At 50.6% G+C, this 24,695-nt stretch overlaps 9 protein-coding genes across 9 annotated transcripts; 5 read left to right on the forward strand and 4 right to left on the reverse strand.

Moving 5' to 3' along the window:
• Positions 1-682: 682 nt before the first annotated feature.
• N7539_004554 (translation initiation factor eIF2B subunit beta) lies at positions 683-2,220 on the reverse strand (the record flags this gene model as incomplete). Its single annotated transcript, XM_056934156.1, has 4 exons — positions 683-755; positions 822-1,677; positions 1,744-2,039; positions 2,123-2,220. 4 exons carry the CDS (start codon positions 2,218-2,220, stop codon positions 683-685), a joined length of 1,323 nt encoding a protein of 440 aa, XP_056791697.1.
• A 645-nt stretch (positions 2,221-2,865) lies between these two features.
• nemA (Nem1-Spo7 phosphatase catalytic subunit NEM1) lies at positions 2,866-4,484 on the forward strand (the record flags this gene model as incomplete). The annotated part of the gene is made up of 2 exons (XM_056934157.1): positions 2,866-4,276; positions 4,342-4,484. 2 exons carry the CDS (start codon positions 2,866-2,868, stop codon positions 4,482-4,484), a joined length of 1,554 nt encoding a protein of 517 aa, XP_056791698.1.
• A 3,868-nt stretch (positions 4,485-8,352) lies between these two features.
• N7539_004556 (oleate delta-12 desaturase) lies at positions 8,353-9,778 on the forward strand (the record flags this gene model as incomplete). The annotated part of the gene is made up of 3 exons (XM_056934158.1): positions 8,353-8,415; positions 8,526-9,300; positions 9,411-9,778. 3 exons carry the CDS (start codon positions 8,353-8,355, stop codon positions 9,776-9,778), a joined length of 1,206 nt encoding a protein of 401 aa, XP_056791699.1.
• A 325-nt stretch (positions 9,779-10,103) lies between these two features.
• N7539_004557 (FAD-dependent oxidoreductase) lies at positions 10,104-11,422 on the reverse strand (the record flags this gene model as incomplete). The annotated part of the gene is made up of 4 exons (XM_056934159.1): positions 10,104-10,419; positions 10,492-10,914; positions 10,946-11,326; positions 11,391-11,422. 4 exons carry the CDS (start codon positions 11,420-11,422, stop codon positions 10,104-10,106), a joined length of 1,152 nt encoding a protein of 383 aa, XP_056791700.1.
• A 951-nt stretch (positions 11,423-12,373) lies between these two features.
• On the forward strand, positions 12,374-14,299 carry N7539_004558 (FAD-binding oxidoreductase; the record flags this gene model as incomplete). The annotated part of the gene is made up of 2 exons (XM_056934160.1): positions 12,374-12,879; positions 12,958-14,299. The coding sequence occupies 2 exons, from the start codon at positions 12,374-12,376 to the stop codon at positions 14,297-14,299; spliced, it is 1,848 nt and encodes a 615-aa protein (XP_056791701.1).
• A 684-nt stretch (positions 14,300-14,983) lies between these two features.
• N7539_004559 (uncharacterized protein) lies at positions 14,984-15,841 on the forward strand (the record flags this gene model as incomplete). The annotated part of the gene is made up of 1 exon (XM_056934161.1): positions 14,984-15,841. One exon carries the CDS (start codon positions 14,984-14,986, stop codon positions 15,839-15,841), a length of 858 nt encoding a protein of 285 aa, XP_056791702.1.
• An 888-nt stretch (positions 15,842-16,729) lies between these two features.
• On the reverse strand, positions 16,730-17,476 carry N7539_004560 (N-terminal protein methyltransferase; the record flags this gene model as incomplete). The annotated part of the gene is made up of 1 exon (XM_056934162.1): positions 16,730-17,476. The coding sequence occupies one exon, from the start codon at positions 17,474-17,476 to the stop codon at positions 16,730-16,732; it is 747 nt and encodes a 248-aa protein (XP_056791703.1).
• A 573-nt stretch (positions 17,477-18,049) lies between these two features.
• Positions 18,050-20,256, forward strand: N7539_004561 (C2H2-type zinc finger protein; the record flags this gene model as incomplete). The annotated part of the gene is made up of 3 exons (XM_056934163.1): positions 18,050-18,197; positions 18,251-18,349; positions 18,431-20,256. The coding sequence occupies 3 exons, from the start codon at positions 18,050-18,052 to the stop codon at positions 20,254-20,256; spliced, it is 2,073 nt and encodes a 690-aa protein (XP_056791704.1).
• A 2,059-nt stretch (positions 20,257-22,315) lies between these two features.
• On the reverse strand, positions 22,316-23,811 carry N7539_004562 (DUF895 domain membrane protein; the record flags this gene model as incomplete). The annotated part of the gene is made up of 2 exons (XM_056934164.1): positions 22,316-23,256; positions 23,325-23,811. The coding sequence occupies 2 exons, from the start codon at positions 23,809-23,811 to the stop codon at positions 22,316-22,318; spliced, it is 1,428 nt and encodes a 475-aa protein (XP_056791705.1).
• Between the last annotated feature and the right edge of the window lie 884 nt (positions 23,812-24,695).

Here is a 24,695-nt window from a genome sequence, read left to right on the forward strand (position 1 = left end):
CAACTGTGCGCCGGTGTCCGGCATGTACGATTTAGCACAGCACTTTTGCTTCTCCTGACATTCAAAGTATACAACTTCAGCCATGCCTTTGCTATTTTATCCTCATCCAATTCCTATCGTGTAGATTTCTAGACCTTTCGATTTAATCGTAGCATCCAAGGTAGCGTGCGCTCAATGACAGCCTTGATGTATGTCGACGGTCACCCTGGCATACCAGATCAAGTCGTCTGGATTATGGGAATTCTGATCCAATCTCTGCAAACCGAGGCAATGGAAGCCGGAGAGTCCTCCGGAGAATCAATCCTTGAATGATGGGCTAAAGAGTTGACAACCAGGCTCTTGTATCTCGAAGACAGCACTCCGGAGCGAACCGACAACTCCTCAGAGCGTACTTCCAGTTTTTGATCACAGCTACGTTTGTCCGTTCCATAAACAGTCAGGGTTGATAATTCTTATGCGCGAGTTTGTTGACCTTTAACCTCCGAGCTTTGAAAAACAAACTGATGAAGCCCTTCCTTTATTTCTATATCTGAACTGAAAGCCGGAGAACGTAGCCAGACAAAGGGTTCCGCATGATGATCATCACACACATTATCCTTCGGGTATATTTTTTTTGAGCATCGTTGATCTCACCTTCGAGGTGCATATGACTCGAGATTTGAAACACTGCTAGGGAACCACATCAGAAGCTGATGTCCTCCTTCCTGTAATGATCGGACACAATACGGTAGAGATATGACGGAGCGTGACCTCCCCTGTGAAAATAGAGAACAATATGTCAGCTCTGCAAGTAAACGGCCCTCTCGAAATTCGAAACTCACAAGTTGGTGATGTAAAGATCGACCAGCTCAGCTGGGACATAGTCGTAGATTGGGTTCTGAACGTCAATCTGGTCAACCAGATCACCGTCCTCGTAAGGGAGAACCTTACTGGCGTCGCCATACTCGATGAGGGATTCGAAGTCGAAGGGATAGACCGGGCTTAGTTTGTAGACGCCGCTGACGACGACAACAGGAGTTTGGTGAACCTTGGCAGCGCGTGCAATGACCCGAGTACCGGCCGCAGCGACCAGACCGCCATTTGCGAGGACGGAATGTGTACCCAGAATGACCTTGTTGACCCGGGACATGAGAGCAAAGACAGCCGAGTCTGGAATCAAGATGACAGTGATTCCAAGGGCAATCAAGGGCTTCTGGAAGGCCTCGGTACTCAAATTCTCCTCGTCATTGACAGACTTGCCGCTGACGGTAGCGTGAGTAGCCTCATGATTGTTCGGGAAGGACTCGGCATGAATCACCGTGAATTTTCGCTTGGTCGCAGCTTTGACCAGGAATTTTTGCACCGTTGTAGATGATGTATGAGTCAGGATGATCTCGTTGGAGTGAATGTGCTCCAAAGCGTAGGACGCGATTTGGTCGTCAACTTGTCCGAGTTCATCAATGATCTCACCGATACCTTCCAGGACCTCGGCCTTGACATCCTTCCCGCCAGCGCCATGAGGCGGCATCCGCCCATTCGGAGACTGTGTACCGGGGGTGCTGATTGGCGAAAATTCCGCTTCGGGATGCGACAGGAGGCTGAACATAGAGTGAAGTGTGGGTCGTGATGTTTGACGCTCTGCGCCGTCTCCACGAAGAGAAAGGGCGTCCCTGTCCAAAGGCAATGATGACGATGGGTCTTTGTTCGAAATCAACGGTTAATCACACGTGGTAGAATATGAGTTATTGACGGAGGGAAACTGACCATCAAAAGCCCGCGGTGTGTGGGGTTGGCTCTCAGAACCAGCTTCACTCAAAGCAAATTCTGCATCATGATCATCTTCAGCTTCGTCCCGGATAAGGCCGAGCACTCGTCGCACAACGTTGCCCACCACCATTTCTCGTGGCTGGGCCGCAACGAGCCGCCTTCCTACAGTCTGCACTCGCTCAATGAGCTTGAGTGGGTCGGATGTCTTGCAGACTGAAACAACATGGCGAAGAAGGTAGGCAGTTGCTGTAGCGCATGATCGCGAATGACGAATTTGGCGTCGTTTGAGTAATCTAAGTATGGCAGTCTAAATGTGAGCATTTGAAGAGGTCTTTGCTTCAAGTCGGTCACAGAAGGGAGCTTAAGATAAGCGCACGAGATGAGGTTCTCAATCGATGTTTCGACTGGGTTGGTCTTCAGGGACTTGAGAAAAGACCCTAGCCCCGGCGTCAGGGCGAGCGATGTTGACGGCATTAGAAAGTGGGATGTTTGGCACGCTAGCGCGGATCAGCCTGTTGGACTGGATTAGCATGGTAGATCTTGCTTCGACGGTCATATGAAAGATAGTGCATGATATAAAGCCACTGGACTCACCTTCGAGAAAAAGCCTAGAGTTGGCAAGAGCTCCTCAATCCAAATGGTCACAGTCGTGTGAAACTTTGAAGATAAAGTGGGCGCGACAAAGCAATCGATTTTCTGCCGTTCGACGTTTGTCCGCTTCCCCACACTTTGGTACCTCCGTCACTGCCCTGCTACCATCTCCTTTTGGCACTCCAAAACAATTACATTTATCTCTCTTTTATCTCATATAATTTTGTTCCTTTTTTGGGCTTTTGCTTCAGTCTGACCTGTCTTGGGGTTGCGACAATACTTGACTAAGGGTTGAGCGCGGAAATACTTCCGAGGCACGGGTAAGACTTGCGCCTTGAGGTCCGATTTCACGAGCGATGAATCCAGCCAACAGCCTTCTCGTCACGTCTCCTCTTCCTGCACTCTGAGCATTTACCGCATATTGCTCCTCTTACCGGACTGCTTCAAGCGGCTGGAACACTTCACTCACGACCGAGTCATATAGACTGAATTCCCGTCGCCCCTGTCGCTTATGCGCCCGGAGCGAAAATGAACTCTCTGAACATCCTCTCCTCGCGGGTCATAGGGCAGTCCACCAACTCTTCGCGCCCACGATCGCAATCGCAAAGCGAAAAGCGGCGCCTTGCAGCACCAGCAGGATTTGATTTTAGCAAACACCGATCCTACAGCGAAAGCAACTTTCCCCGGTCAGGCGCGGCTGGCTCGGATCAGAGTTATGATCATACGGTACCCGATGCGGAAGATGACGCCTACGATGCTACGAACCAGAACATTGACGAAAAGACACCATTGATGCATGGATTGCAGACAGATGAGGTTCTGACTTCAAAGGGCTCATGGCGTCTTCTCACCAAACGAATCGTTGACGCAATAACCGAGAGCATTCAATGGATTCTCTCCACGCTTGCTGCACCCGGTATCTTTATCGCCCAGTTGTTCCAAGATAGCGATGGAAGGTTTTCACTGTTTGCGCCTATCCGAAGGTTCTGGCAAACATCTTCCGACTCAAGCTTGCAACCAAATAAAGATGCTTCTCGAATACAAACAAGGCGGAGAAGTGGTTCAACTCGTCAGATCAAATCGCAGGCATCGCGTGATTCCATATATTCAAACACATCTGAGTCCGAGGGCGACCATGGGCCCGGGAGTGGGACGGGGAAGAAGAAGACTCGATCGGTCAAAGGTCAAATCCAGGATTTGGATGGCAACCAGGACGAAGCCACACCGCGACGTTCGATACGCATCAAGTTGCATAATGAAGAGGCACTCAAGAGACAGAGACAGCATCGCCGGAACCAGAGCACAGACTCGGGCGGAAAATTGCCCGAAGGCGTGTCTCGAGTTCAAGGCGCTGTTAATCTTGACAGCTTGAAGTCGCCCACATCCCCCTCTGTCCACCGTATCACCAAGTATCCTCATGCTCCAGCTCCTCCACGCCCGCTTCTCCCGGCCCGGGTACCTTCATATACAGCTGCCACGCGCAGCTCAAACTTGCCTCAAAAGACGTTAGTCTTGGATTTGGATGAAACGCTCATCCACTCGCTCGCAAAGGGGGGTCGTATGTCCAGTGGACATATGGTGGAGGTCAAACTCTCGATGCCTGTCAGCACTGCACTCACACCTGGAGGCCCGCAAACTACCCTGGGCCCTCAGCACCCCATTCTGTACTATGTCCATAAACGACCTCACTGCGACGACTTTTTACGGAAGATTTCCAGGTGGTACAAGCTGGTTGTCTTCACTGCCTCGGTGCAAGAGTATGCCGACCCTGTGATCGACTGGCTCGAGCAGGAGCGGAAGTACTTCCAGGGCCGCTATTATCGGCAACACTGCACTTTCCGCAACGGTGCCTATATTAAAGATCTCAGCTCTGTTGAACCTGATCTGAGTAAGGTCATGATTCTGGACAACAGTCCCATGAGCTATCTGTTCCATGAAGGTATGTTGCAGCATATTCCTTCTCATTCGAAGCAAGGAAGCGGGTCTCTAACGGTCTCTTGATAGACAATGCCATTCCCATTGAAGGATGGATCAATGATCCCACGGACAATGGCCTGCTACATCTGGTACCCATGTTGGAAGCTTTGCAGTACGTGACTGATGTTCGAGCTCTGTTGGCTCTTCGTCGAGGTGAAACTGAGACATAGCCAGTGCTTGTTCTCCTTCGCAAGCTTGACTATTCTTAAAGTTGTAATTATGCGTGCACATCACAGGTGTCAAGGGTGTATTTTTGAGTCTTCATCCCTTATTTTCTTTCATATCATTCTTTCTGTCTCTCCTCGAGATGTCCATCAACGCTTGATTATGAGCAGTCATGCGCTCATTTTCGTGGATGAGCACCCCATATTATCCAACGTGAGGATCCAGCCGTCGGCTGGCATGAGCCGAGAGATCATCCAGACGAGACACGAAGCTACATACCATGATAGCGCACTTTATCCTTAATGACATTTAACAACTTGTTATTTCAAAGATCATTGTCTGGGCTCGATCATCCATGCTAGTTTATTTTCACCTTTGCGAGTTCGATTGCGTCGGGTCTGCTACACAATGTTGCTCGGCGCGATGAGTTTCTTGATCTTCGATACCATATCCTATCCAATAGTCATCCTTCGAACATTGATATTGCACCCACCAGACAGAGGGCTCCTAAACATTGCGGTCAGCGGTCGCCGAGTATTCATACCATGCTACTCTTCGACCGTTCCGAGGGTCAGCGTACTGGGCATCATGGAGACATCAATGGATGACGGCAACACAATGATGTAATTTACGTATCTTCAGTTGCCTTCCTCGCTCCCCACCGACTGCATGAAACGTGCGTCTGGTCTCGAGGTTCCGCCCGAGGTTCCGCCCGAGGGTCGTACATGGCTACATGCATGCATCTACACTCAAGGTCTAGGTCTCTAATGCAGGATTCTTCTTCCTGAATAGCTCTTTTGAGACTTGGTATTCTGTGAGTGGAAATACTTGCATACCTTTTATGGCCAGTCAGCAACAGAGCACCAGCGAAGTCTGGTGCGTGTGTGTCTTGCAGAGTCCGACGGACTTTATGAACTCATTGGAGACTGCTGAGTCGCTGGGAGATATACACTTCGGTTGTGCAGGCCTACAGGGTACAGTGTTGAGTGTACACTCCTTTACGAGTCAGTACCGGATATCCAGAGAGGCGGAGCATTGTCGTGACACTGTGAGCTTGAGTATCCGCCATGCATGTATGTGAGCCCGATGTACTGGAAGTCAAAGGCACGTTCTGTTGTTGACGCAAAGAATTGCAGGGCACGCGGGCATGCATGGACGGGCCTACAATGTTTTTTATTTCAACTTGAAGATGCAGACCGCATGGACTGGTGTCCATGATATCTCGGAAACTACAGTAGATCCACGATTTGCAAATTGACAAGATCTGCCTTGCGCAAGTACATACAAACGTGTGTCCAGTTGTTGGCAGGCTTCAAGGCATCAGTCATTACATATGACTTGGAAACCAATTCCATTTAGGCATTTGAAGTCCCGTCTATGCTCTATTCTTCATTCTACAGTCATTTGGTAGTACTTTGCAATTTGCAGTTTGCACAGTCCCTGAGGTCCACTGGTCTAGTAATCTCATCGAGTATTGTAGTGTGAAACCTCTTCAAACCTTAACGTCAACCAGGGCTGATAGATAAGAAGTTATTTTTATTTCGCGAACCGAGCTCCTTTCACAAGCACCTGCTAGACTCCTACTCCTAGTCTCCTTAGCTCCTACAGTCCCCGAGTCCACAGATCCCAAGAGCTGTCGTATTTCGAGACAGCACCGTCGAATGGATCATGTTGTATTTCAACCATCATTATTGGTCTACTCCCGCGCAAGGACGACCTTGGCATTGCCTCTTTGATGTGGTCCGTGAGCCTCATCGAATTCTTTTTCTCCGACCTTTTTGACGAGACGTGCTTGACCTGGTTAGAGGCCTTGACAAGGGTTGGAACGAAAAGAGCCTATATGTATTTTGAATGCTTCATGCTGTGTATCTGATATTGTGATCGAAGTTTGCTCTTTTTTTCGGCAGTTTGAATGGTCGCTTGAATTCTTTTTTTTTTTTTTTTTTTTTTCAAACCTTGTATCTTCGCATTACAAATTTACCCAATCGAGCCCGTAAACCTTCGCTCCCGTCGTACTTATTCGGTATGATTAGTACGGCTGTTTATTTTTTAGCCAAGGGGTGGCTTGCACGGGTGTCCTTACCGCTTGCACAGGACTAAGGTTGAAGTTCGGTGAATCTATGCCTCTGGCTTGGTTGAAAAAGGTTTGCAATTTACATGAATCTGCACATACCCGTCGTACCTAGCATGTACTGTAGGTCTGTCTGAGTCAGGTGTGTGGCGCCTTTCATGCGTGGTAGAACACTTCTAAGTCTAACACGATTCTTTGGTAGAACGAGTCCCTTCATGTTTGGATGTAACCGTCAAATCGTGCTGAAAATTGAAATATATTACATAGTGCAGTACTGCAGTGCATCCACTGCATCAGTGCATGGTGCTTTCATCCTGGAGTTGACTAAGTACTCATAGTGACGACTCAAGCATGTGCTGGTCAATTCGTTGACATGTGATTAGCCACCATTTGATAAAGTCCTTCACATAACTCCGCGTCCTTACATACCAAAATCGCCGAGTGTGAGCGTACTCGTGTAGTTAGTGTAGTTGTTGTTAGTTACCACTAACTGAGTGTAGTAACTGAGTAAGATACCCTCCTCATACCGAGTCAGTCCTGTACTCTGTAGTGATTTGTTGAGCCGAGAGTCGTGGTCCCGTCTCTCGATCTGGATTAGTTGCTCCATATGTCAGAACGAGCTCCTCCATTACCCGCGGTGGATTCTTTCCTATTTCAAAACTTTTCTCAACGGATTTTGTTGTCTGTCCGATTCTCCCCGTTATCGGGGTCTTGGACTTTTTGGACTTCTGTTTTCTCTTGACTCAATCTTCTTTCCTAGTTGAGGCTTTGAGGGGGTATACTTATACCCTACCTACTCACCTAGTACCTACCATGTAGAATGCTCTGAGAACGTGAACCCTGAATTCAACACAAAGGTCATACCGTAGGCGACTAGAAGTATGAGTATTACCGTCAATGTCACTGCAGACGCGTACCTGGAGTTTCTTCCGTGTAAACCACTGGATCAATGTCTTCCAGAAAAAAATAAACGAGATCGAAAGTTAATTCCAAGGGCTGCATGTGAATGTCCAACGAGTTCACCGATTGGAAAAGAAAAGTGGACTAACGAAAAGGGGACTAACGTCCATACTGTATCTCCCCAAAAAGAAACTCCCAAAAAAAAAATTCGAATCCAACGAAAATCAGCGGGTCCGGCTGCATCAGCGCTAACGATTATGCTCACCTCCAACCGACCAACCACCGATTTCCAAAACGGCTCCAATCTCCATTTCCAAACCAAACCTTCCAGATCCAGAAAGTTGATAGTCCCCCGTCTCCACCGTCCATCGTCGCAATCTCAACCATTTTTGGGACTCTCTCTGGTCTCTTTCTGTAACGAGGGCCAGAGTGGACCATTAGGCGAATGGTCTTGGAACATGCGGTGGAAGGGGACTCGATCCATCACTCTTCTTTGTATTGGTGCATGTTCCACTTGGAGACACTCGGCGAGTCGGCATGCTTCATCCATAGGAAACATGCTGCGCCACAGCACAGAAAGGGGCAAGTTAAAGGGCTGCGCATAGGGCTTGAGGAGCATTGTTACAGACTTCTTCCTTTGGAGCTAACCAATCATGGAATGTGTGTTGATGAGTGTGGTCTTTACATATTAAATTCTGGGGGGACTAGGGGGGGGGGGGGAAGGGGGGCAAAAGAGGAAAGGCCATCGGGAATTTTTTTTTTCTCTTTTCCTTTTCTTGAACTATTTGAATCTGCAACGAAGAGGGAGCTTTGAACTTTGACAACTCTGCTTCAGTGCTTCTTGTGTAGTGCTGTGGTTGTTGTACAGTACAGGACCCTTCCAAATTCAAGTCCCCATCGCAATGGCATCGTCCAAAGTTCAGACGGTTGAACCCGTCACCTATCGGCTGAAGGCTGAAGCCCAGGTATGTGAATTGTTGGACTCGGAACATACAACAACCGAGTACAAGAACAGCAAGATCAAGATGAGGGAATCTCGAGGCTAACAGATCACCTCCCTTGGTGTTTGTCATAGCCCGAAGACCTCACCTATGGTTTTATCCGAAGCAAGATTCCCGCGCATTGCTTCGAACGCTCGGCGACCAAGTCCCTCGCCTATCTGGGTCGTGATCTCGTCTATGCCTCTCTTCTGGTCTACGCGTCCACCTACATTGAGCTTCTGCCCTCCACATGGATGCGTGTCGCTGCGTGGACAGCTTATACCTTTGTTCAGGGCTGTGTGGGCGTTGGAATCTGGATCCTGGGTCATGAGTGTGGACATGGTGCCTTCTCCCCTTACCCCATGCTGAACGATGTTGTTGGCTGGGCCACTCACTCGCTGCTCATGGTGCCCTACTTCTCCTGGAAGATCACCCACGCCCGCCACCACCGCTACCACTGCCACATTGAGAAGGACACCGTCTTTGTGCCTCCCACCGACGAGTACCTGAAGACCAAGGTGCCTTCCTTGCTCAACAAAGTCCAAGAGCTGTTCGAGGAGACTCCCTTCTACAATGCTGCCGCTCTGCTGTCCCACCAGCTTCTGGGATGGCAGACGTATCTGATGTTCAATGTCAGCGCTGGAGCCAAGAGTCTGCCCGAGAAGCCCAACGGCCCCAAGATGCTCCGTAACAGCCACTTTGACCCCCTGGGCTCGCTGTTCACCGACTCCCAGGCTCATTTGATTGCCATCACCGATCTTGGTCTGCTGATTGTGGGTGGCTCGCTGTACTATCTGGCGACACAGATGGGCGCATGGAAGATTGCTCTGCTTTACGTGGTGCCCTACATGTGGGTTCACCACTGGCTTGGTAAGCATACACCTGACTTCAACTCCATGGGCTCCAGAGTCGAGCCACATGACACCAAGTGAGATCATCTGACCCGAGCATCACCGCTAACGCTTCTCTGTTTGACTCAGTTGCCATCACTTACCTGCACCACACTCACCCCACCGTCCCTCACTACGACGCCGATGCCTGGACCTTCGTCAAGGGCGCTCTGTCCACCGTGGACCGCCGCTTTGGCTTCATCGGCCGCCACTTCTTCCATGAGATCATCGATTACCACGTTGTGCACCACTTGTTCCCCAAGATCCCCTTCTACCATGCCGAGGAGGCCACCAACGCCATTGTCCCTTACCTCGGTAACCAGTATCACCTCGACGAGGGGATGTTCCTCAAGTCACTGGTGGACACCTTCAACACTTGCAAGGTGGTGTCCGATGTGAACTCGGATGGGGTGCTTCACTGGAAGCTTCCTGAGGCGGAGGCCAAGAAGCAGAATTAGGAGGATTCCGAATGGGTAATCTCCGGATGAATTCGGGAGATACCTTTTGGCCATCTTCTCTTTTTCGATTTGCTTCTTCCCCCACGTCCCTCCCGAGATTCTTAAGAGGAAAAAAAAAGCAACCCGTTGATTTTCATGTGATTTATTATAGACATAGACACCGAAGAAAATACCCATGAATAGATCTCACATTTCACTCAGCCCGTTCGAATTCTATCTCTGGACGTGCATCGAAAACAACCCATGTCCAATCCCACTTGATGTTGCACCAGCACGGGGAATACGTCACGTCCTCTCACGATGAATCTACAGACTGTGCGAGCAGTTAGTGCCCTGAAGCAGAGCTCTGGTCCAACACCTGCTCAAGCAAAGCCTCGACATGCTGAGCCACTCCCCAACTGATCTTGAACCCGCTGGCGCCCGCACCATAGCAGTGGACAACCGGCAATCCATCACGGAGAGTCTCCCTTTCCAGACGCAGACCACCGCGTCGCATCGGACGACGAGCCACGTACACCTGTTTGATGTCGAATCTATGTGTCTTGGCCGTCGAGGAATTGCTCTGCTCGACCATCTGTGGACAGAGACTCGCGACGCGCTTGAGAATGGTCTCGGTCGCCTCGTCGGATACTTCCTCGGACCTGTGGACGAATCCCACATGAGCAAGATACTCTCACTGTTCAATCGGCCGTGAAAGATAGTAAAGTACTCACCAATTATTCGGCTCCTTGGTGCCGCCGATGACCGTTTCCCCGCCCAGCGGACGAGGAACAATCACCGTTGAAGAACCATCGGCCCAGTGATGACTGATCGTCTGCGCGCAGGGATTCGAAACGATGATGAACTGTCCCTTTGAAGGGAAGGAATCCGGGTCATCGAATCCCCTCCCCGTCGCATTCACCACCGCGCAAACAGAAACATCAACATTCACATCACTCCTACCACCACCACCACCACCACCACCACCACCACCATCTTCTCCTTCCTTCGTGTTCACCGTCCTCTGCCTCTCTTTTCGAAACACCTCCACAGCCTCATCCAAGGACGCCACTCCCGCACGAATCACCTCAACCCCCAGCTCCACCGCCCACCTTCGACACCACTCCAAATAGACCGGCGAATTCAGAATCCAACTCCTATACCTCACTCCCAAGGTGATTCCCTCACCTCTCAACCCCAATCTCTGTCCCGACGGAATCTCCTCCTCCCCCCAAAACCTCAAAATCAGGCCAATCGATATACCCGTTCTCCTTGGCCAGGAAGGTCTCCTTATCCGCAACGTCAAAGTACTCAATCGCAGGCACGAACTGCACGCCGCACTCGGGACGAGTCGTCGCCAGCTCCTCGAATTGCGCGTATGTGGTGCGCATGAGCTGCTGCTCGAGTTGTTCGGGGCCTGTGCGTGCAGGGGAGGGCCGGAAGTGTGCGCCAGCCCAGGGAGAGGCGTAGTCGATGGTGAAGTCGCCGGGGAGATCGCGCGCGAGGAGAGTGACTTTGCGGCCGGCCAGAGAGATTTGAATGGCGGTTGTTAGGCCGAGGACGCCGGCCCTGAGGTAGAGGGTGGAAAATTAGTGGTTGTTTCATTATCGGTCGAAGCTTGAGGTTGCCTTACCCGACGATGAGGATGTGGTCGTTCGGAGCCATGGCTGTCAGTGAACTTTTCTGTTGGATTGACTTCGATTTGAATAGGTTTGAATCAAGTCAATTCCTTGTAGAAATGGAGTGACTACCGCCCTGCACTTGTGATACATTCCATTCCAGGCGATACATCATCTTATCTTCGTGACTCATTGACCGGCCCTTATCCGCATGAGGTAATTTCCCGGCCGTTGCGGTGAGACAAGCCTTGTATTGATCGGATGCGATTGATAAAGATGGACGTCTCCAAGGAAAAAGAACGTGACAGGGCTTATTCTTGAGTCAAAATAATGGTAACAATGGGGTATGGCAATCAAGTTGCTTGATCAGGAGAGGCTAAATAAGAAGTACGCGGAGAGAAGATTAAGTAGTCGGGTGCGAAGTGCTCGATCTATATTATCATTCCTCTCAAGCCACAGGCCTATAGAATGGAAACAGATATAGGATGATATAAAGCTGAGAAAGTAAGGTAAGAAGATGGGGGAGACGAGAACAATTGAGAAAGGTAAGATACTCCCATTGCACAGTGGAAGTGCTACCGAAAAAGCGTTGGATGGAGGAAACGTGGGTCATTCTGAATAAGAGCTGCGGTTGGGAGATATAAGATGTAGATCATTTTCCCTCCCATTCATCTCGGCGAAGATCCCCCGAAGCAACGCACCCTTCGCTGGAAGGTTCAGCTGAGAGACTGATATAGTTGAATGTAATTCCATTTCAGTAAAGTCCCTCTTGAGTTTCGTCTGACGATTGACGGCACTCCTCATTCCCGAACTTGTCCGACGGATTCGTACTCCGCCAGACCCCAAGCTATCATCATGACGAGCGAACACTCTTTCTTAACAGCTCTCGCAATTATAGACGATCCCCTCTCAGCAACACCTCTTTCTAACATCTTCTGATCTTGAAGAGTTCGATCTTCAACCCTGACAGTTTCGAAAATCCTCCCAGGAGCAGACTATGTATCAACTCATTCTCAGTGCGCTCACTCTCCCCCTTGGCTTCCTGACCAATACTCCCCAAACCAGCTTGACAAGCACCAAAACCATTGCACATTGCAAATCCTCTCCTCAGAGCATCACCTGGCCATCACACGATGACTGGAGTGCCCTGAACAGATCAATAGGCGGATGTCTGATCCGCACGGCTCCCGCAGCATCGTCATGCTACAAGGGTAACCCGTTCAATTCGCCTCATAATTGCTCCGAAGTCATGGAGCATTGGAAGTTCGGGGCATACCATGCTCATTGGCCCGAGAGTATCAGTTACTCTATTTTTACCAACAATTCGTGTGTGCCCCCGGGGAATAATGGGTACGATGAGAGACGGGGGTGTAGTATTGGGGCGTTGCCTCGGTATATTGTGAATGCCACGGAGGAGGATCAGATTGCAAAGGCTATGGCTTGGGCGTCCGAGAGAGATATCCGAATTGTGATCAAGTCGACGGGGCATGATTTCAATGGCCGGTATGTTGTACCGTCTTTGAGGAGCTATGAAACATGACAGTGTGAGATAGGACCAGGCTGACAGAGCATGACTTACAGCGCCACGGGAGCATATTCCCTGCTGATCTGGACTCATAACTTCCAAAATATTGAGCACAGACCCGATTGGCGAATTCCCGGCAGCAAAGACACTGCAGATGTGCTGATCTGTGGTGGGGGTACCATCTGGGCGTCTGCTTATGAAGCTGCGTATAAGGCAAAGAGAACCCTGGTTGGCAGTGAAGATGTCACTGTTGGTCTCGGAGGTCAGATATCCAACGGAGGCCATGGGATCTTATCTATTCACCACGGCTTGTCCTCCGATCAGGTCCTGCAAGCGACGATCATCACCAGCGAGGGACGTCGTCTGGTCGCCAATGATGAGCAAAACCAGGATATCTTCTGGGCTGTCCGGGGTGCTGGGGGTGGCCAGTTTGGAGTCGTGACTGAGTACGTGCTGAGTACACATCCCTTACCGGAGAACGTGGTCAGCAGTGCTGTCACATTCTGGTCTCGTGATGACTCGGAGATGATGGAAGACGCACTCTGGGCCGGCTTTGCAGAGTTTGTCTCGCGCCTGCCAGACCTTGTAGACTCGGGCATCACTGGCACTGTGGATTCAATGTCGGGCAGGATGGCCTTGAAATACCTGCCTATTCCTCGAAATATCTCTGGTCCAGCCGTGACCGCCAAATTCGTCGCCTTTAACACGACAGTGGGCAGTATGCGTCACAAGCTCAGAAGACTGGTCACACAGCTTCATAACGCCAGTGGTGGCAATTTGAGTCTGACCGTGACTGAGCCCTTCTCCGAGACATTTTGGATGTACAGCAAGCCCAGACTTGCAAGTAGCCCTTTTGCAGGGGCGTCTCGGTTCTACACCGGAAGACTTCTGGGAAGGGCTGAGCTTTCGGACCTGCCACGGGAGAGATTAAACCATCATCTCCGTCGGATGTTTGTTGCCGAAGATCCAGAGGAAGGAACCTTGCTCCGTTTCGATATTCAAGCTGGACCAGGAACAGCCAAAGTCCCCAAGGAACGATGGGCAAGTGAGAACTGGTCCTGGCGGACCGCTTACTCTCTGACCATGGCATGGGGCGCAAAGATCAATTCTACCGAGGACCCGAGCTCAGCACTACAAGCGGCCAGCGATTGGTATGAGAAAAACAAAGAGCCTGCTTGGAGAGACTGGGCTCCCGCGGCTGGTGCGTATATGAACGCTGCTAATGGGTACAGCACTACGTGGAAGCATGACTTTTACGGTGACAAGTATGAGAAGCTTCTTGAGATCAAGCAGAAATATGATCCGAAAGAAAGTCTGTGGGTCGTCGGTGGCGTAGGCAGTGACAAGTGGAATTATGATTTACACAGTGGTTTGCTATGTCGTGTGGATGAAGAATGAGGTCAGTCGACCTGAATGTAACTATGAGATCATTGGACTTCTACTTCGAGCTGCGGCTCATCTGAAAGTGAGGAAAGAGCGGGAAGGCAGTGACGGATTATCGAAGGATATGAGTGTATCTTTTCTCTCAATTCAGATTGCAACTCATCTCTACTCTGAAATTTTAACTCTTCACTGCACTATATATGTGTTATTATCGAGACGGGGTCGAATCGTACTTCATTAATTCGTTAACATAGGCTGATATTTGTCGGAGGGCTGCAACTCTGGTGAGTGTTCACATGTGATGCTTCACTATTTCCTATTTCGGTAACCACTCTATCGGCCGCAGGCAATGGCACATCAGAGAACCGTGGAACCCATCCGCCATCCCTCTGAGAAGATCACCTACTTAACCTATCTGGGAAGGGTTCTCATTCACATACTGCATCATCATAGTCAAACCGATCTCATCTACTATTCCTTTTTGGGCTCTCTGCGCTCGTTAAGCATGTCCTCAATCTTGTCTATAAGATCCCCGCTCCCCCGCCTCTCATTTCTGGTCCTTCGCGGCTCTTTCTCCCATCGATAGCAACACTCACGTTCCTATCAAGAGCCCATCTCTAATCCTCCCATCACCACACTTCCATCCTCATCTCTCTCGCCTTTTCCGGCCTTCTCACTTTCCACCATATCCACTTCACCATGTGGTCGGACAAGCAAACCTCCGGCTTCACGCCCGTGAAGGGCTACAGCCAAACACATCTCGTGGACCGAAAGCTCCTCTACGGTCCCGACTCGACCCCCTGCTCCGCCTTCGTACTCGGCCAGATCATCTGGTTCGACTACGCCCTCCGCTATCTTTCGCAGATAGAGGCCGCGCTCGTCAAGAAGCGCAAGAAGTGTCTCCAGCGACGAGACCTGGACCCTGCTCTGCTCAAGAGCTGCGACGACCTCCTCGCGGAGACCAGAGAGGAATTTGCGGACCTCGAGCAAGGCATGCTCGTCACGGAGAACATGCTGCCCGAGGGGAATGTGAAAGGGGCGTATGAGACGCTGCGCGAGGACCCGTCTTGGTGGCTTCGCAAGGAGCTTGTGCGCGAGTGTATTGCGCGCGGTGGATGCTGTGCTCGTCGGTGCGGGTGTTGTGAGAATCGGTCTCTGGATCGGTCAAAGGGCCACGGGCTGGGCCACTGCACCAGTGCTTGTCACTGCTGTGCGAAGACCGGCGAGTGGTGGGTGACGACCGAGAGGAGAGCCGAGATGATTGATATTCTGGGGGATAGTCTGCATAGCAGAGACCCAGAGTATCTTGTCAAGATGGCAGATGCCTTCTTTGAGCCGCAGAAAAAGTCGGCTCTCGCGAAGCTGTCTGAGCGTCTTGTTCGGAAAGTCAAGACGGGCATTGCGGAGTGGAGGGAGAAGCGGCTCGAGAGGATGCACCTGAAGCAGATTGAGAAGCTGCATCGGGTCGAGATTGAAAGAGTGCGCTTGTTGGAAGTCAAGGAGTTGCTCGCGTATAACGCTTGCTACTTTGACGAGAAGGATTGGGAGTGTTGGTAAAGGTGTTCAAAAAGTGCGATTTGCATTGAGCGTTTGTTTGTGCTGCTGCTTTCATGTTTGGCGTGTCAGCGTATTTTTAATCAGAACAACTGTGTTGTTCATCTGTACGGTTATTCTTGGTCCAATTCAACCAGACAGAGCTGATTTTTCTTCATCTCCTTTACGAGTAGAAGAAGTATTCGTAGAGCTTACACCAATTCACAGGCACGTGCCGAGTAACACCCTTGGAAGATAGCAGACAGAAGTGGAACACATAGAGGGTTCTTGAACATCGATTGATATTGTGAAAAGTTTTGCTGGCTGCGTAAGTCCCGTATCCATGTCGGAGTTTGACAACACGACGCGCCATGACTTTGTCTGGCTCACTCATATTCGCAAAGTATCCCATCTTTTCCATGGCATGATGATTCCACAGGATCTAAACCGGGTCTCCCTCCTTCCAGAAGCGAGTTTTCACCTCTCAATTGACCCCAGTGATTGTCAATTCTTGAGCCCAACACAACCGGCTTTGAAGTCGGACCGATGCACGGCATTCTCGAAGCCAGACATTCAGGGGGCCATTCAGAGAATATTGCTTGTCCGGGCATAGGCTTGGCGGGGAAAGAGAAGGGAGGCCAGAAAAGCGAGACCAAATTGTCGTATTCACAGGACGTGATGCCCGTTGCTCAGCTTTGATCTGACCTACTCAGACGTCGTGAGACGTCGTGGTATCAAGGGAAAATCTTGATGCCCTAACCCCGTTCGCTTGCCCATTGGCCGATTCATACTTGTAGGGCATGACAGGGTATGGCAGGACATGAAAAGCCACTCGTCGCATGATGGTGTTCGCTCCACAAAGGGCACACGGAGAGAAGAGCTCACTGCGATCAAGCAGTTACGGAGCTTTTCTCAGACCTTTGGTCGCAAGGCATATGACTTGACAGGCAGAAGCTTGAAGTTCTTGGGAAACCCGGTCTGAATCTCCGACTTGATCACATTCATCCCAGCCTGTTCGAAAACAAGCTTGAATTTGGCGTCCGTTCTGGTGACGCTAGAATCCTCCTCATCATACATATCCAGACCATTGGGCGCGGTAGAAAGATTCTCCTTTACCACCATAATCCCCGTCTCCGTCAGCGCATCCCGACATCGCGAGACATACTGAATTAACTGCGCATCCGTGAGATGACCCACACACCACTGGGTCCAAATCAGATCGTATTGTTTCCCGGGATACCAATCCTCAAGTCCAACGGTGTAAATGTCACCCACCACACCGTCTTTCTTGAGTTGGGATTCTTGAAGCACCTGAGTGAACTTGGCCACGGGCTCGACCGCATCAACCACGGTGCAGACATGACGGAGAAAACCCTCCGTCACACGTCCGACGCCAGCACCACAGTCCACGCCCTGGTGGAATTGGCCACCCGCTGGAACTGCAGGCAGGAGCCGACGGACTTTGCTCAGGAAATTTTTGGATCCTTGTAGCTCGATGCGAGAATACCAGGGATATTGACCTAGCATGCCAAGCATGTTGCTTGAGGTACTTGGAAGGCTGCTCCAGTATCGGATGGATGCCGCGTGGTCAATCTTGGAGTCGGCTGGGGCTGACGAGTCTGGGAGCGACACGTCGAGTTTATGTACAGCTTCAGACATGACTTGACTGGTTGGCTCAACAGGGTTGGTCTTGGATGTTTCCAAAATAGATAGTTCGGACAAGAGGCCGCGGGGATGCTTGATTTTGTATTGTTCTGAGATTGCTGGTGTGAACTGAATTTGATGCCTCAGGTGTTACTCTGCTCAAGAGGTGGTGTGGGGTGTGATGTTGTCATCAATAATCAATCGCAACCCGCAGATATGCTGATGTAATCCAGCTTGCTTTATCGGCAGCTGCGGCCTGAGATCCGAGGTGTCGATCTGATAAGCGAAAAGTCACCGTCCAGCTTATTCTTCAGGTTGCTCTTTGCATCAATATCGCACAGATCTGGTTGTACTTTGTAGTGGTCTATGCTGCAGCAATATAGAAGATTCCCCCATTGAATTCGACAACGTGGTATCTGCACGGCAATCACCACGTGACAGTTCGTGATTCGTCACATCCTTGCGAGGCCAAATTGGGCACTACCTTGCCAGGCCTCTTGAGGGCAGAGTGAAAGCACTTTAAACACCCTCAAGATACTTTCAAGCTTTCTTCAAAAAGAATAGACGGAATCGGATACAGTTGCCCCTATGGGTGGCTGCGTGGGAAGGTCGAACTACCTCCACAAGCAGCCCTCCACAACCCGGAAGTCTGGCCGAATCGATGGGCGGGTCTGCGGAGCCGACTTCGGGGGAGTCACGCCCTTCGACAACACTCGGATCCCCCTCCTGGACAACTGTAAACCATCCCGACTGATGCTTTACATAAGTGGGCAGAAGCTGATGAAAAAGGCACCATGCTAGACCAACAAGATTCGTGTCATCTCCGTACGGCGGATGTCAACTCCTCAGAGCATCCTGGCGGAGGGCTTGACTTCCATTCGGCATCAGGTGAGTCAGTTACGTCGCATCGGAGACTGCCGAAACGAAGTCTTCTACTACCAAAAGGAGGAAACTAAGGGATTTATCAAGTCAACAACGTTGGGGACAGTGAAATTGCATTTCTCTACGATTATGATCAAGTGCAAGGCTCGGCTGTTGAAGAGGAGGCCTACAATCTGCACGAGAACAATTATGACTCGACCAGTTACTCACAAGAGAACAATGACGCATTGGGTTCCATGTCAGATTGGGTGCATTATCCCAGTAACCTTGACGCTTGGAATATGGCGAACTCGGGCTTGGGTGACTACGATCCCAATGTCACCAGGGGTCTCTTGCCTGAATACTTGAACGTTCAAGCCGGGATTGCTGGGCTTTCGTACCCCACAACACCACCATTGCCTCCTCCTGATTATCATCGTATGGCCGAGCAGAACCAACCCTGGGGCTCGCCTTTCTTGGGCAGTGGACTATCGTTGGAATCCTCAGTCCCAGCGGATTCCAATACTCAACCAACATCGATGGCAAAACCTATGAACCGGCCCGTTGGCCTCCCAAGAAAAAGAAGTCAATATTCCTTCACGAAGAACAGACAGTACGGCAGTGGATATTCGACTCCTTTAAGCCCCCACTCGCGGGACCCAATGCAAAGATGGCAAGAGTCTCCTCCCGAGGACGAACCGGCCTCTTTATCTGCAATTATGCGAGCTATTGATGACTCACGAGATTCGTCCTCCGACCGAGCGATCTCGATGACTGTGCCAGCTTCATTCCGACACCACCGTCGACCAGCGTCAATCAATAGCTCCATAAGCGCCAACAGCGTCTCATCATGGCAGTCCTCGATGTCGGGGCGATCCCCAGTGGCGTCGTCGTGGAATTCTCAATCACAGCCAGCGGGCTCTAAAGTTCAAAAGGGCAAGAGAAAGTCCAAGAAACCGAGTGGTCTGGACACCGAGAGAGTCTTTTGCTGCACGTTTTGTTGTGATACATTCAAGAACAAATACGATTGGTCCAGGCACGAGAAGTCCCTCCATCTCAACCTGGGCGGCTGGGCATGCACACCCAACGGCGGTATCGTGTCGTCGAAATTCGATGGGCGACCCCAGTGTGTCTACTGTGGAGCGGAGAATCCTACGCTGCAGCATTTGGAGACGCATAATCACTTCCAATGCTCCGAATCGACTCACTTGTTTCGCCGAAAGGATCATCTAGTTCAACATCTTCGACTTGTGCACGCCCTAGACGCTCTACCACCGCTAGATGACTGGGAAATTCCCGGCCCACCCATCACCTCGCGTTGTGGCTTTTGCGATCAAAGACTGGAGACTTGGGACGAAAGGGCGGATCACCTGGCGACCCACTTCCGTCAAGGAATGACCATGAAGGACTGGCAGGGTGAACATGACTTTGCCCCGGAGATCGCCGCCCAAGTAATCAATTCTCTCCCACCGTACATTCTGAGCTGGGAAGCCGGTACACTGGTACCATTCAGGGCATCAGACAAGACCGCGCAGGACCATTTGAATTTGCTTTCTGCCAGAGTGAACTCAATGGCTGCTCAAAGTACCCCAACACAAATGATTGAGCCGGCGGTGCCACGGGAGAATGACTCGACCCTGCCTGCTGTGGAAGAGACGATGGTTCCCCTTGGAACTTTCACAGGCATTCTCACCCAGCATCTGAGCCGCTACGCTCGTCAGAAAATGAGCCTGGGAATCATTCCCACGGATGAAATGTTCCAGCAAGAATCCAGAAGGCTACTCTATGACTCGGAAGATTCCTGGAATCAGTCGATTGCAGATAATCCCGCCTGGATATCATCGTTCCGCCGACAACTTCAAGTACATCCGGGGCCTTTGGAGGGTGCCACCCTTGAGCGTTCCGAGTTGGTAGAGGCCGAAGTGGGTGAATAATAGACACGAACACATCTTGGGAATCGGCTGTCATCAACAGGCGGATCAAACCTTGTGAGCCCACGGGCATCATGCCAGTATTAATTCATGTTTCAGTTCGATTGGTGTCACTTGTGAATCTCCAGGGTGGGTCATCAAGACTACTCTTCGCAGAGGGATCTTCAACGATCTCTGTTGCACAAGTAGATACTGCCCCAGACTTTTTCAAAACATCATGTCTTTTGCCGTGCACAAATTGAGTGATTTTCATTACTGCACAGATCATACTCTGGGTCGCGTACTGCAGCATGACTAAGACTGGTAAAATCGGCGCGCTGTTGCACAGATCGAACGACAGAGCTTGGGCGTTCCGGCAGGCAGGATTGACATCTCCGGGTAATGATAAAGTTGCACAAACTTCTATATCGAGAATCACACAATCGAGGAGCTGGGTCCTCATGGACATTGCCCTCCTATTAGCATGCGTCGTTCACTGGACGGACTTGTCGGCCTCGCATCGTACTTGTCGGGGGACGGTGGACCGTAGCAACGGAAATCGTCTGGAACGTTGACATAAGGTATGCATCACATTCGATTCAAGGAGCGCCCTGATGGGTGATTACTCTACCTGCATGGATCTAGATGCGGGTCCCCTCCTCATCATGAATTGTATGTTGGAGACATCTTCCCACGGACGGCCAGCTGCGCTCTTGATAGTGTTCAGATACGAGACAGACGATCCTCCGTCGAGCTCTATTTAAAGACACCAGATCTTGCCCTTGTCACTCTTGGAAATCACCATTCAAGTGACACAACGACCGCGTAAAACATCCACACTCTTCTCAGTGCCATCAAGTCCCAAAATGAAGTCCTCAATTCTCGCCCCCATCGCGATGCTCCTCTCCGCTGCCATCGCCGGAACCCCCGATAACCCCGAAAACATGACCCCCTGCCTGGTAAGCTCCTCCTACCTATTGAGAAAAAGTCTCTCCACCGAATCGAGTCGATTCCCGTCCTGTCATATTCACAATGACTCCTACCTTCACCCTGCCTGTCACTGTCAATGACTAACCAAACCTCCCTCTTGCGTGCCTCCCGCAGCTCAAATGCAACCAAGAAGCCGCCGAACAAGTCGGCTGCGGTACATATCTTAATATCGAATGTACTTGTCCGAGCGACCCGTTCGTTTTGGCGCTGAACACGTGCCTGTCGGCTCATTGTGATGCAGCGGATGTTAAGAGTGAGTTATCCTGCGTGGGAAAACCCTCGCATGCGATGAGTTCGATGTCGGGGTTTAGATTCTCTGCTATTGATGCCTGCGCTATCTCATTGCTAATCGTGCGTGTCTCTGGTTGTAGTGTCGAAGGATTTGCATGTGAAGATTTGTCATGGGAATCCTGTCTAAGACCGTCCGGTGAAGAAGGATGAGCTGGGTAGGTGTCAGCTGTTTACCTGGTGCTGTCTGGTTCTTTGAGACATGGAGGTGTGGAGGCACGAGCGGGGTGAGATTGGGCAGTGTTGGGGTCAAGGTTTAGGGTAGGATGAACTTCATGTAGGGGTTTGCGCGGGTTGAGCAAGAAGTGAATGGACTCGAATACGCCTCGACTCTATACCAGACATAATTGTGCTACGTCATATATTTAAGAGCGGAAACCCACAAGTACTAGCTGAGGATGAGCTGATGGCGCAATTGCTAGCTCTGTCTTGCATGGGCTTACTAGTATGGAGTGCAAGAGCTCGGAAGATGGAAGTTGATGTGATTATCATGGATTTTGTGATGACTCTCCAAGAGTTGGAATTAAATTCGAACAAGACTGAGAATTCTTGTCGGGCTAAAATCGTAGTAATGAACATAACACGGACGTGCATTCGTTTGCACTGCCGGCCATTATTCCCGCAAAAAAAAGATCGCTAGTAATATGTTGAATGGGTATCATAAGTCATGTTGAAATCATATAAGCGCGTTGCCATGCATCATCCATCCAAGGAGAATAGAATGTAGACGCAATCATGCAAGAGGGCTGCACTTGCAGGTCCTCATTTTCTTTTCTTTTTGGTTTGAACTGTTCATTTGTTGAGTTTAAACAGTTGTCTCCGTCTCCGCGTGGTCTTCATCGGCAGTTTTGCCGGCCAAAGTCTCAGCCGTCACTTGTACCTCGTGACTGTGCTCAAGTTCAGACAAGACGATCCATGTAGGAACGACAGCAAGTAGAGTAATGCCAAAGTTGAGACCAATGCTGACGAAATGGTTCGCACCACCTTCCGACTGCATAGCCCAGGCAACGGTCTGGCCTAGAGCTTCGAATCCTCGAAGGATACCGCAGTGATAGGATAGTGAGGAGAGGTCGGTGGTGTATTGACCGATGAGCCAGTACAAGAATTGTTGGAAGGCCTGGCCGCCAAAGGTCCAGAAGAAGACGAGAGCGTAGGATTTGCCGAAACCGCCGGAGAACCAGTCAAAGACGGGGGACTCGGGGGCGTTGTAGAATTGGTTCTGAAGGATGGAGGCCCAGATCCAGGTGCCGGTGAGGATGGCGATGATGGAGATGAAGGCGATCCTGGCGCGGGTCTTGATGTGGATTCCCTGACGGTCGAGGAGGCCCGCGATGATGAAGGAGGAGGCGATGCCGGCAAAGTTGGTGAAGAAGGAAGAGAAGGCACGGGCGCGGACGGAGAAATAGGTCGTGAGCCAGGTGCTCAAGAAACCGTTGTAGAAGTAGCTGATGAAGAAGGAAGGGAGGAGAAGGAGAATGCGACGAGTGGCTAGCAGAGAGACGGCCGCCTTGAACTCGGCGGCCCAGGTGGGCTGCTTGTGAACAATGACCAGGGTGCGATCCTTGCGTTGGACCTTCTCTGCTGGGCTCAGGAGCAGCGCGATGGGGAATCCAAGGCACATGATGACGATGAAGACAATGTATGTGCTGGAGCTGATAGATCCTTTGCCTGAGGCGTGTGCATTGATGCCCAAGTTGATTGCACCTCCGACGATAGGACCAGCCGCTTTGGCAGTTTGCCATATAGCTACGAAGGACACAGTGTTAGACATGGCGATCCATCACGCTTTGTTTCGGATGGACGATCGAACTCACCAAGGTAGAAAGCGCGCTCGTGAGGGCTAGGATATCCGATGATAATGGCCGCCTCGGCTGCCCAGAAGAAACCCGCCGAAATACCACACAAGGCACTACCAAACAGCATAAACCACGTGTTGGCCGAGTAATTGTTGGTGTAAAGACCAGCACCATAGATGGGATAACCGATAGCACCGAGCGTCAAGCCATATCGCAGACCAATGCGGTTGTTGATAGCACCCGCTGCCACACACACAATCGCAAAGAGACCGTAGACGAGAGCATTCGCGGCCGAGACAGCATATGGCTCAGCTGCACCACCTGCACCCAGATTGTTCAGGGCATCCCACATACCCGGCGCCGTAAAGGACACACCGCTGGCGATGGCGATCTGAAATGGGATTGACCGAAAGATCGACTGACCGGTCTTGGGCTGGATCGATTCCACCACTGATGGAGCGTCTTGCTCACCCTCCGTCTCGGGCTGGGGACTAGTGGCACCCATCGCTGCGGTAAAATGTATATGCAGGTCTCACTTTTCACTTTGAGAGCAAAAATAAATAAGCAGGAGATGCGAAAAAAGATGCAGGTCAACAAAGCAGGAAGACAATCATATGAAGGAACCAAGCAGCGATGGTCAGAGCTTTCCAAGATTTTCTTCGAAGATATTCCATTATCCTACTATTGCAGCGAGTGGGGGCGATTGCGTGATTCCAGGCTGATTCACAGAGTTGGAGTTGTTACGAGATGCCAAGTCCACGAGAGTCTGGAGAAAGGACTTTGACTCGCTCCTTTGACTTATAGCTACTTGTGTGGGTTGCAGCTTGGCATTTGGTAACCAAGGCTTTGAGGACACTCTATGGACTGAACAGGGTCCTGACTGAAGTCGGCAGAGTCTGTATGAACCTGATGCGTGAAGAACGCATGCCATCAAGTGTTGGATAATGTCTATGCAGATCGAAAATGCTGGCCCATGTGGTAAACAAGCTTAAGCTTTTCTTTTTTTCTTGATTTTTTTAAGAAAAAAAAAAGAATTTACCTTGCTTCTCAATTTGGTGGATTCGGTGAATTCGGGCCGATGCTCTCACCTCCATTGGCTAATCAGCGTTGACTCTGCTTTTCGGGCCGAGTCTGGGCCCGGAAATCGGGATGACGAGAGGAAGCTGGACTGTCGCGTGTCTGCACTCTACAGTCTACAGTCTACGGGACTACTAGTTACTAACTACTAGTTAGTACTGACTGTCTTTGTTCGAATGCAATGTCCTGTTGCCTGAGAAATTGATGGCCCAGTACGAAATGAAACACAGAACTTCCCTTGGTGAGATGGTCATTGGAACCTCGCGGGTTGAGACCCAAGGCTTCTATAAAACTCGTAGCCCCTTCGACATT

The sequence above is a fragment of the Penicillium diatomitis genome, assembly GCF_028827545.1.
Source record: "Penicillium diatomitis strain IBT 30728 chromosome Unknown utg000004l_segment0_segment0, whole genome shotgun sequence".
NCBI lineage: Eukaryota > Fungi > Ascomycota > Eurotiomycetes > Eurotiales > Aspergillaceae > Penicillium > Penicillium diatomitis.